A 12613-nucleotide genomic window follows, 5' to 3' on the forward strand; every position below is an offset into this window, starting at 1 on the left:
TCTGGTGACTAACTAGGCCAGGCTAAAACCTTCCCACTTTCTTTCTGTTCATTGTTGTGTTGGCTTTGCTTTTGGGGTCGTTGTCTTGCTGCACTATGAAGTTCCTCCCAATCAGATTCAATTACTTTCTCTGTAAATTGTTTCCGTAGACTTCTGAATTCATTCTCCTGCTACCATCATCAGTTGCATCAATAAAGATTAGTGCTTGTTCCAGAGGCATCTGTGCAAGCCCAAGCCATGATACTATCTCCACCATGCTTGAACGATGAACTTGTATCTCTTGGATCATGAACAGATCCTTTTACTTCCTTCACAATTTGCTAGAGGTTAATCTTCATTCCAGGACTTTTGTAGTTCATCTCTATACCTTTGCAAATTCAAATATTTCAGATTCTTACTGCTGATGAGTGGTTTGCGCATCTTATGGTCTCTATAAAACGCACTTCCTCCATAAGACAATGATTATCTCAGAAGTGAAAGCACTTTCCTTCTGTTCACGTTTGACTACAACACAGGAAGTCTGTAAGTTAACTTAAAAAATGTGATTAGTATGAGGTACATGCACCATGTACATGTGTGAAGTTTCTGTGCATCTTCTCCCAGTGTCCATATGGGTTTCTTCCAAATTTTCCAGTTTCCTTCCACCTCTCAAAAACATGTAAAGTTGGTGGATGCTAGACCGTCCCCTATGTGAGAATGTGTGTGCATTGAGGCCTGCAATGATCCGACAATCCATCCAAGATGTATTCCTGCATCACGGCCAGTGTGATAGGCTTCGGATCTACCGCGATCGTGACCAGGATTAAACGGTTACCGAAGATGAATGAATGAAAGAAAGTAATGCAAATGCAAACATTTTTTTTGATTTTAAGCAATTAGCAATGAAGAATTCATAAAAAGACAATTAAGAATTATAAACTTTTATTGTGCATGGTTCTTTCTGTAGATATCATGACTTTACAGATACACTTTAGATACATATTTATGAGTATACACTTCTGAATTCATAACGAACATTTTAAAGTGATATGTCTGGTACTATGTATAGTATAACAAATTTTTCATTTTGGAATGTACGGGTGTATGAGGTAACTGCAACCATTAAAATTACATAAAAATGGTCTCATTTTTGTGCATATTTTTGTAAATTTGTTTTTTTGTCTCCTCCCATGGACCAAATGTAGAAGCCTATGGTGGGGAAGATGTTAAAATGGCACACTTTGCAATTACAGTTTTATCACTATCAAAAATAGGAATTTGGGGTTTTTTTTTTCCTTCAGTGACAAAGAGAAGACATCTGCAAACCACCTAGACCAAATCATGTAATTAAACCAAGACTTGCAAGGTACCTGTAGTTCTTAAACAGTCGTGACAGCACCACTGCCATAACCACTCACGACACTAGACCTCACAGCTAAGATTGTCTCGCTGCCATCATGCAGCATCAGCAATCCATCACAATGACTTTACATACAGAAAAGGCAAACAATTCTGTTTCACAGGAAGTACATGTAGAATCAACACATTTTAGAACTGCTTTTTGCTTTCATCTTTTTTTCTTAGTTTCTCTGGAGATGATTAATCTTGATTTTCTGTTTTTGCATAAATACCAAAAAAAACAACAAAAAAAAACTTCAAATACGTGATTCAAATGAAGGAAATAATGAATAACATGAGTGAATATGAATACTTTTATATTCAGTATCAAGGAGAAAATGAATATTGGTAAAAAGTAAACAAAATTTTTTTAAAAAATCAGAGAAATAAGAAAATACTAGGCAGAAGAAATGGTTGATTCCAATCACAAGTCTGAAATCGTTACTCTTGAAATAAAAGATGTCAAGAACTAGATTTATGGTACTACAATTTAACACCCAAAAACACAAGGGCTCGCACAATCAGAGAGTGTGTTCCATAAAACGCATCACAAGATCAAGATGCAGTCAGTACTGTTTGTTTTTTTTTTCTTTCTCACTAAGGTGCAAAAATAACTGGATAAGCATACATTTTTTTTTGTGCTGGACAATATTTCAGAGCAAAGCAGCTGCATGTAAAATCAAGCTACAATATACTTACATGATAATAAAAATAACTTTTGACTCTGTTGTTTCTTTTTTGTTTTCTCCCCCCGGAGTCATTGATCTAACCCTATACCAACCCCAGATCTCAAATGAGCAGGTACTTGCATCATGCTGTACAAAAATATACTACCATTTCTCTTTTTTGCATCCCTACACATTCTGGACATCAAAAAAAAAAAAAAAAAAAAAAAAAAAGTTCTTAAAGAAAGTGCTAAATGAATGTTCTATAAGGTGAACAAGTGTATCAGTCTCCCTTCTCTCAGTGATGTCATTAAACTAATCTCCTAGTGAGAGCTCGGTCCCTGCAGGACCTCAAGGCTTGTCATGTCTCTTCACTCTCTCCCATGTTTTGGTGGGAGATGGGCGTTCCTTACTTGCCCTCATCCCTCTCCTCCATATTCACTGGCCCTTTGAGTTCCGTCCCCTAATAAAGCACCAGTTACCAGCGCATCAGTGAACAACTTACCAACGAACAGCGGCCAATGCACCAATGACCAGTAGACCAGCAAACAGCACAATGGTGAACAGCTTACCAACGAACAGTGGCCAGTGCACCAGTGCAACAGCAAACAGCTTACCAACAAACAGCAACCAACGCACCAATGACCAGTGCACCAGCGCACCAATGACCAGTGCACCAGCATACTGCACACCATCACCATGCCAGCAATGGAACACAGATCCAAAGTCACATACTCGACAAATTATAGTTAAAACTAAAAATATAAATAATAATAATAATAATTAAAAGAAAAAAAAAGAAAAAAAAAAAGAAAAAAAAACTATAGCTACACACATACATGAATGATAAAAATGAGCATGCAATGAGCGGTAAGCTTCATTCCTAATCCTTCAGTAATCACCTCCCAGCTAACGGGAGAGGAATACTGTTCTTTCTAACAGCGGTGCAGAGAAAGAACCCGATAGCAGAGAGAAGTGTCAGAAAGAAGAGTCGGTGGAATAAATAGACAGCCTCAGCTTCCTTTTCGTATCCTTTCCCTTCGCTCACCGTTTCCTCAACCCACTCTGGTGCCGAGAACGAAACAGACGGAAAATGAAATGGACAGAAAAACTAAACCAAAACAACAGGATCTGGCCTCGTGGCTTCGGGGATCACTCGATGACGAGGTACTGGATAGCCACGGCAATGAGGATGGAGGTGAGAGCGAGCAGGGCGATGATGAGGAGGGAGAACTGTTCGTCCGTGAGGCTGCGTCGAGGCTGCTGACTCTCAGCAGCTTTAGGCCCCGTGCTGCTGGATGAGCTGGGAGATTCGATGCGAAGAGGCAGTAAAGTGACACTGGAACTGTACGGCCCCATGATCTCCGGAGCATCCTGGCACTGGCGGATCGCACACACACGGAAACGATATTCAGAGGATGAGCTCAGGGAGGAGAGGCGGAATAGTGTGTCTGAGCCCTTGTACATCTAAAAGACATGGCGGGGAGGAAAAAAAAAGACAAGAGGACAGAGCACAAAAGTTATTTGACTTTCAGCTAATTCATGGAACAAACAGACTAAACAGAGATGCTGCAGTCCCCCCCTTCAAGAAACTAAAAGAAGCTTCAATGTCCAACACCCTAACATTAGATGCATTTATCACAGTCCGTGTTAGGTTCTAGTGAAAATATCACTAACTCCACACTCTCTCTCCCTACAGACCTGCCTGATTAATTGTGATGCTCTTCTTCTGCACTTGTGACTGACCTCCTTCTGCTGTGGAATGTCCTACATGTATACCCTAAAGATCAGCACTTTCCAAAAAGCATTCATGCCCAAGTTTTTCCCTTGTAGTGAATAATCTCACATAGATATTATAGACTTGTACCCAAGAACTGCTGCTGTAAATCATAGAGACTGTCCTGTGCTTATCCCAGGAATCCTCCACAATATGCTCACACTGAACATCATTTCAGTATAATCAGAAATATTTGACATTATAGTGAACAGTAGTAGAAGAATTATGATTTATAATCCAACTATCCGTTATCACCCAGAAAAGGATGGGTTCCTTTTGAGTCTGGATCCTTTCAAGGACTCTTCACCACTGGCTTGTTTATTTCGGATTTAAATCTACATCCGGATTTCTCTAACACTGCCGTATCACAAAGTCTACTGTGATATACAAATAAAACTGAATTGAAAATGTTCCCTTTTCAATCCCGAACTGTCACACTGTCCAGGGAATGGGGATAAAGACAGCATTATTTCATTTTCTTTACATATTTGACATGATTTTGAACTGATGCATGAACATAGAAAATAGTAGTGTTCAATACAGGAGACACGTTTCTTGTAGAATCTATGCTTAGCTACTGTTTAAATCTTGAAATGGGACAATTTAGAGACGAGTCATACAGTCATTCATAAGTAATTCTATAAAGTATTTCTGATGAAGCATAAACCAGGCACAAGACTTGCTAATAAAAACTTAAAAGCTGGAGTCAAACAGAATGACTAAGAGTAATAGTTGTACCTGTTTAAAGTCAGAATTCCCCTGCATACACTGTAGGCAGTATATGATTGGATCTCCCTTCATAGGTGGCAGGGTTTCCCAACTAATCTCACAGGTCTCATCCAGTCTTTCCACACGTGGCGCTAGATACAGACATACACAAAGAGAATAAAGTGAAATATACATACATACAAAAAAAGAAGAAAACACTCTGGAAAGTGCTCTAAGACCCAGGTGAAAGGCAAGAGAGCCGAAAACCTTACCTTTGAGTGGAGCTGGAGGTGAGCGGGGGGTGGTGAAGGTGTACACAGAAGAGAAGGGCCCTTCGCCCGCCTCGTTAAAGGCTTGGATGCGAAACGAATAAGAGGTAGACTCATTTAGCCTCTGCACTTTGTGAGTGTGGCAAGGTCCTTTATACAAGGAAATAAACCTACAGAGAGATAGAGGGAAAGCGAGAAGCTGAAGTTTATTCCATTCTCGATTGAAGTACACTACCGGTCAAAGGTTTAGACACAGTCCTTCTTTATTTTAGAATAATAATAAAGTCATTAAACCCCTGGAATAACACAAATGGAACTATGGGAATTATGATGTGATAAAAATCCAAAATAAATCAAAATAATTTTATATTCTAGCATCTTCAAAGTAGACACCCTTTTTGCCTAGAATTTTCAGAAATGTATTCTTGGCAATTTCTCAACCGATTTCTTGAGGAGTCCCCATGAGATGCTTTTGAAACAGTATTAAAGTTCCCACCTACGCTGGACACTTATAGGCTGCTTTTAGGAATATTTCGCTCCAAGTCATGCATTTAAAAAAAATAAATAAAATTTTTGTAAATAAAATGTTCGTTTTCTAATGAAAGAAAGGAACATGTTGGCACAATTATATTTTTGTCTACAACACTGATTTAACATTTAATTATACACCCTCAGATCAAAAGGTTTTTAAGATCATGAGAAACATTTCAGTCTAGTGTCTCCAAACTTTTGATGGGTAGTGTATATAAAGTAATTAACTTATATAAAAGGTCTGTAGTCTTAACCAAGAGGGATTATTCATCTTTATAGCTACATTATATCAACTAAAGACAAATGGAGCCGGTGTCTCACCTTTTCACTCCAAAGTACCACCACAGCTAGTGTAATAATTTTTTACTGATGATCCATCTACATCACCAGGGAGCTTTTCACAACTACTACTACTTTTGCTTGAGTATTCTGTTCTAGCATGTCCAAGAAAATAAAAAAAAAATAAATAAATTTAATGTAATAAATAAATGAATAAAAATGTAAAAATCAGGGATCATGCTGTATGTGATGGAGGATGGATGACCTCACCTGCCATTTCTGTCCTCCATTTGGAGTTGGTACTGCAGTGAGTCTGTCGGAGAATTCTTGGCTGGACCATCACCCCACTTCAGCCTGAGCGTCTGGTGGCTGAATGCAGTACACTCCAGCCGAGGAGGCAGAGGAGGCAGCGGTTTTGTCTTCAGCTTAAAAGTGTGGCTAAAGGGACCAGCACCAAGGCTGTTTAGAGCCTGGATCCTTATCCTGCATGCACAAACACACACCTTTTAAATGATGCATTTATACAGTACATTTAACTTCACATTTCGCCATGTATGCTACTGCATTTAAACAAAATGAGATGCCGTACAATTTGCCTATGAGGTTCGTTTCCATCCATATCCAAATTTTAATGAAGCCACAAAATTTACAAAAAAAAACACCCCACATCACCTCATTTCCATTAACTAACATTATGCAAATATTTCGAACAGAGTGCAACAAGATGATAATGAACAGAGCATTAGCCAAACACTGTCAGGCATTCAGACAGTGGAATACATAATGTTTTTGCATTACAGGTATTTCCAATTAGGAAATCTTCAAAATTCTGGCTCTGACAACATCACAATACACAGGGTCAGACTAATGCATTTTATTAATAAAATGAGGCTTAATGTAAGAAAGAGCAATATATAGTGCTGTAGCTAACATATAGTAAAAATGTGTTTAACCTAAACACATCTATTCTGAGGTAAGCTATATAGCAAGTAGCAATCAAACTTCTGTGTATACCTGTAGGTGGTATCAGGTTGCAGGTTCTGTATAATGTACTTGGTTACAGGGCCAGTGGAGATTGGCTGTTTTTCTCCTATATCAATCAGGTAAGATGTAATCTCTGCTCCATGATCACATGGTGCCTCCCAGTGCAGCCCCAGGCAAGTAGAAGGGGAGTAGAGTGGAGGAGAGGGTCTTTCTCCATCCTCTTCCTCTTCCTCCTCTTCCTCCTCCTCCTCTCCTCCGTCACAGCCCTTCGCTTCCACTCTCATTTCGCTCTCGCGGAGAGCATGAACGACACTGACCGTGGCAGGCACAGAGCAGGGCGTCTGACAGAGTATCACTTCACTAAATGGCCCAACGCCAGCCGCATTCACTGCCTGAACACAGACAGACAAACATTCAGGCATATATGAACACACAGTAGATGTATGTAGCAGCACTGAAACGAAATCTAAGAATAAGCTGAAAATTAATGCTACAGGAGGGAATAAACGTTAGAAACATGATTAACATAACCTCTGTGGATACAAATTACTTTGCAATTTAGCACTGAGAACAGCTAAAAGAGTGCTTAATCCACAAATGGCATCAATGAAAGATACGACCAGTTAATGTATAGGCAATAAGCTCAACTAAACAAATACATGAGCTGAGCTTATGTAAGTGCTTGGAGAATTAGAATACATAAAATGCACCATTATTCAGCCTTTTTTTTTTTTTTTTTTTTTTTTTAAATTAATGAATCATTATCTTGAGTCAGCTGAGTGTAAAAATACAGAAACATCCAGAACTCAATGGTGAATTAAGTTTGAGACAAATTAAAATGATCAAATATCAAAGTTATCCTAATACAGTATAAAAAATAGAATATTCACAGTCGGTTTTTAAAAAAAAAAAATATTATTATTATTTTACAATTAATATTGCCTAGGCCTAAAAGTTCAAACAAAGTATGCACATTTTAAAGTTGTTTGAGCGAGGTCAACTCAGGAAGGGTTTGGTAACTCGATGACAAAAAAAATCGTATGCATTAATGGAAGAAAACTAAATATTTACAGGCAGAGGACTACAGTTGGGAAGAATTGCAACAGACGTGTTCTTTACATGCTGTACTAAACTGAACCTAATTATTATTAGTCCCTGCCCTAGTGAAGTAGCATGAGGATGTTTTGATAAAGACTATAAAGTTATATACACTTTATGCATAAGGGCATCTGCTAAATGTGTAAATGTAAATGCAGATCACCTCTGATGGTAAAATTCTGATTTAGGAACATATTCGAGTCATCTATTTTTATACTTACACTTACTACATGTGTATCATAGTAGTAATGCAAGTTAAAACAAACTTTTACTCCACTATCCAAAATTCCAGGTAAATAGTACTACTTTGGAGTGAGGAATCAGTGGACATTTTTCTGCATATTTTAAGCATATTTTAAAATCCGAGGTGAGGATTCATGTGCGTTTGGTAGAGAGTTGCAAAGTTTTAATTATTGCTTCCTTCTAACAGGATTGAGGAGAAGATCATCATGCTTTCAATTTCTAATACTCGCCTGCACTCTGCAGAAATAGTTGGTGGCAGGCAGCAGACCTTTCAGCTCATAGCTCATTGCAGCTCCGCTGTAGATCACCTGCATGCTCCCCTCTGCTGCCCCCCACTCCAGACGAAACTCAGTCACTGCTGCACCATTACAGGATGGAGCCTGAAAGACAGGTGATGTTTTAAAGGCCAAATCCACAGACATATCCTCAGGATAAAAAAAACAAACAAAAAAAAACAATAACAAAGCTTCTGGCTTCTTTTTAAAAGTGTGTACCATGAGTTTCATATTGTGAACTCATTACCAGTATAATGAAATATAAAGTAAGTGATCCTTACTTCCCAGCTGACCACAGCACAAGAAGGAGATTTGCAGATGATATGAGGAGGTCGACAAGGCTCAGGTGCTCCTGGTCCTGTCGTCACCTCAACACGCTCAGAGAAAGGCCCATACTGACATCAAAGAAGTACACACATGGCGATTACATAACATCACGATTGAATTAGGGTTATGGCTAGAAGGCAAACCTACAACTGTCGACTGGTGTGCATTCACAATCAGAAACAAATGTTTGAGAAGTTGAAAACAAGCCTGCGAAATGATACGATTAGTATCAATTTGTTTGGTTTTGATGTAATTAATTTCTGTCTACACCCTGACCCACACAATGGGATCAATCAATAACATCAATAACATATGAAGGACATATGTGTAATGAACTATGAATAAACTGATAACATTATAATGCATCTATTAAGCATCATACATATTGGTATAACCATTTATGAAAATGCTATAGTTACATTACAGTTTATAGCTAGGCTTATAATACATTTATAAATTGTTAACATAATGCATTATAGGTGGGTACAATGCATTATAACACTTACAACTTCCAATATCAAAGTGATGTATTGTGTTATGTAATCTGACTGTAGAATATTAACAGATTCACATTATAAATACTTCGTGCTGGCATGTACAAAGCAAAGTGAAAGGGTTTAAACAGAAAAAAATATTAAATATTATATATAGACTTAGAACTGAATTTACAAATTTTGGCAGTCTGTTGTAAGGTTTTATAGTACTTTGTAAAGTCGTCAAGATTTGTAGTAGAGCTTCATGCTTATCACGCGAATATAATTAATTAATTATATTAAACTAAAAAAAAAAAAGACAAATTTATCAAAGAAAAAAAAAAGGAAAAAAAAGGTCGCATTCCATCATACTGCACTATGCAAACGTATTGGTAATATGATGTGAAAGGACATTACTTAAAATGCAAGATGTTAACAAATCATAATTTATAATATCTAATGTACAGTCTAATGTACTGTCAAATTATGCAAATTATACTTTCATAGAAAGTAACTTAAGTAACTGAACTAGCCACCTAACGTTAACATGACAGCTGTCTGAAAAGCTGCTTGTGCCATCGTTTATTGTGCTCTGTTACTATGTTGTCTGGGAAGGTTATTGTTCAACTGTTACAAATAATGCAATAATGTAGATTCGTATAGGTATTTTTGTGTTTTGTTAAAAGCCAGTTCTATTGTATAAAGCTAGTCAGAGTGAGGTTCATTTCTATGGTAATAGTCATTGACTACAGTTAGCATACCTGAATTTTAGGACTTCTTTTTTTTTTGAGGTAATGTGTGCACTGCAAAATGTTCTACATGGGGGGGGGGGGGGGGGATACTTAAGAGTTAAATCCTTAACCTTAAATCCTTTTGATGGCTACTTTTAAGATGTGATGAGCAGTGGAATCAAATACATCTTAACAATCTTGTATATTCTACTGAGTGCTGTCTAAACGGTGTGTGGTTCTAACCCCGGCTTTGTTGGCTGCTCTCAGACGGAAGCCGTATGTTCTTCCGGGCAGTAAGCTGTGCACTGTGCATTCGAGCTCATGGCCCTGATGCACCTCTTTGGCCTCCTCAGCCTGCAGGGTGAACATCTCCACACTGTAAGCACACACTGCACTCCCACCATCCACCTGAGGAGGAGCTGATACACAACAGCAGGAGAAGCAAATTTAAAAACACATGCGCATGTGCACACGCACAAAATATAGAAATAAAAAAGCTGTATGCTTACCCCAGCGAAGTTGCACCTCTCTGGCTTTTGGCTTGCCAATTACTCTGGGAGGCTGACACGGACCAGGAGGAACAGCTGGAGTCTGGACCTGCAGAGTCTCAGAAAGCTGACAAACACAATAAAAGAAGGATTTAAATCCATGAAACAACTAAAGACAAAGAAGTTACATCAGGACCTTCAGAAATTGTATATATACACACATGCAACAATTTCTGAGAAAGTGGGAAAATGATGGTACTTGCACATAAAAGTTGTTTATTTTATTTATATATTTTTTCGATGACCAGCAAGCAGGTTTGTGCAGCAAAGGCTTGCATCTTGCCAATCTTACAAAAGGTCACTGAATGCACTTCTATCTAATTAGGTCCACAAGGAACAAAGCCTAGATCAGCTCATATTTATATAAAACCCTTAATTTAAAGCTTAGGTCACTGCTTGAAAAACATTATAATTACTTTCTTTCTTGGGGAATCTGAAAGAAACCTTGCTTATCATTAGAAACTAGAGAAATGCATTAACTCTTTCAGACAAAACACAGCAGCATCCACACACCCTCCTGTAGGAAGAAAAAAGACTTACACAACTGCATATTCTCAGGCTGCAGCCCACTCACAACTACACCTGAATCCCTGTGAAGTCTACATGTTCCACAGTGAGAACTCTTTAGGGTCTCTCTCACGATCTATTTATTACAGGGTATTTATTTTGTCTGGTTCTATAAAAAAAAAAATTATGTAAAATTGTGTGCATGTTTAATGGACGTTTGTGTTGGACTACTTTACTTTACTGGACAATAGACTTTCCTATTTCTTCTGCTGCATACAATCTCCAAGTATCAAACATGTCGTGATTTGTAGACCTACTTGAACATTTACAGATGAACTCAAAAAGTCCACCATTAATCCATTTACTTCAGTAGCACTGTAAAGAATTTTGTGAGAATACCATCTACCAATGATACTCATTTAAAAGGGCTCTGTGAAGTCACTTTTCCAAACCTTCAGTTTGATCTTGACAAAAATGGTTTAACTTGGCCTGCATAGGGTTTGTAACTTTGGAATGAACCGCTAATCCACTGATTCTATGGCTCAGATGGGTCAAACAGAGGTGACGGCTGAGCAGTGAGTTCTGCTTTCCACAGTCATGGAAATAAGCACTGCACTATTCCAATAGAGGCTCTAGTCATGCAGATTTTCAAATCAGACACTCTCCGTTATGCTTTCTTAAAAGGAGATAAACAAACAGAACTGTCCGATTCAGTGTATCATTTATAGTTCTCCAAGAGCGCTGTTCATAAAAGCAACAAAAAAGTAAATATTAGACACTGCTGTTAAAATATTGGCACTCTAGTTATTAGGTAATGTGTGTAGATCCATTCATATAAACTGTATTGATTGAAATTCCAGTCATTGTTACATTAAAAAAAAAAAAAAAGTAATAAATAATAACAGGAAAACAGAAACTTTTAAAAACAGTTCTTGAGCACCTTTTCTGGGTGTCTCTTACGGGAACCTCTGTCTGACTGATCTGAGCCATAGAATCACTGGTGGTGCGGTTCATGCCAAAGTTACAAAGCCTATGCAGGACACGTTAAAACACTCAAAGAAAAGTGTTTGTATGCATTAGTGTGTTTTACTGGGCTTTGTCCTCCTTTGCTGTGGCAGCAGACTCGAGCTTGGTATGTCCCGCCTGGCTTCAGCCCATCACACACACATTCCGTAGCTGAACCCCTGTACACTTCCTCCCAAGAGGAGCCTGAAAACATGAACACAAACACAGTTGTATCACATGCTTAAATAATTACAAAAAACTCATTAAGAATCCCACTGGGATCTAAATTACCACTCAGTCCTTCAGACAGCTCCACCACATACTCGGTCACATCTGAGCCACCAGTCTCTTTGGGGGGATCTGTGGAAAGAGTGGGTGCAAGCAACCAGTGTAATTACATTGTATTGTAATGCAAGTTCAAAGCCTGTGACTCAAAGCTCAACTCACCCCAGGTCACACGGAAGCTGGTGGGATGTTGTTTGCCCTTAACAGAGGGTTTGCAGGGGCAGCCGGGTCTGTCTGGAGCTGTGGTGAACTCTGACACAGGGCTTGGGTTACTCTTACCTTCTGTATTATATGCAGCAACCTGAATAATACCAAAGTATTAAGTCACAGCAGCACTTTAAACAAATCCACAACTGAGTGTGTAACACAAGCAACACAAACACAGCAAGACAAGCAAAACAGCCACAAACCACAGTGTTGAAAACAAAATGTGTACTCTTGAACAAAACTAGAACTGACTGCACTGAAAGACTGCACTTTTATAATGGGATCCAAAAGAACTATGACAAAATCATGCTGCTTAAGTTATTA

At 38.3% G+C, this 12613-nt stretch overlaps 1 protein-coding gene across 6 annotated transcripts in view; it reads right to left on the bottom strand.

Moving 5' to 3' along the window:
- Positions 1-904: 904 nt before the first annotated feature.
- The window catches only part of fndc3a (fibronectin type III domain containing 3A), a 74888-nt gene continuing 63179 nt past the window's right edge, over positions 905-12613 (bottom strand). For 4 of the 6 annotated variants that reach the window (XM_017490855.3, XM_017490854.3, XM_017490853.3 and 1 more), the window contains 12 exons: positions 12245-12383; positions 12089-12157; positions 11883-12001; positions 10247-10352; positions 9981-10156; positions 8488-8601; positions 8162-8311; positions 6621-6982; positions 5877-6089; positions 4800-4966; positions 4558-4679; positions 905-3509 (listed from right to left, as the gene is read on the bottom strand). In XM_017490855.3, coding sequence (XP_017346344.1) covers positions 3195-3509; positions 4558-4679; positions 4800-4966; positions 5877-6089; positions 6621-6982; positions 8162-8311; positions 8488-8601; positions 9981-10156; positions 10247-10352; positions 11883-12001; positions 12089-12157; positions 12245-12383 — 2052 coding nt within the window. In that variant the 3' untranslated portion in view covers positions 905-3194. Of the gene's footprint in view, positions 3510-4557; positions 4680-4799; positions 4967-5876; positions 6090-6620; positions 6983-8157; positions 8312-8487; positions 8602-9980; positions 10157-10246; positions 10353-11882; positions 12002-12088; positions 12158-12244; positions 12384-12613 lie in introns of all 6 variants that reach the window. The other 2 variants (XM_053687153.1, XM_053687154.1) reach the window with 1 other exon arrangement.

Source organism: Ictalurus punctatus, chromosome 17 (genome assembly GCF_001660625.3).
Source record: "Ictalurus punctatus breed USDA103 chromosome 17, Coco_2.0, whole genome shotgun sequence".
NCBI lineage: Eukaryota > Metazoa > Chordata > Actinopteri > Siluriformes > Ictaluridae > Ictalurus > Ictalurus punctatus.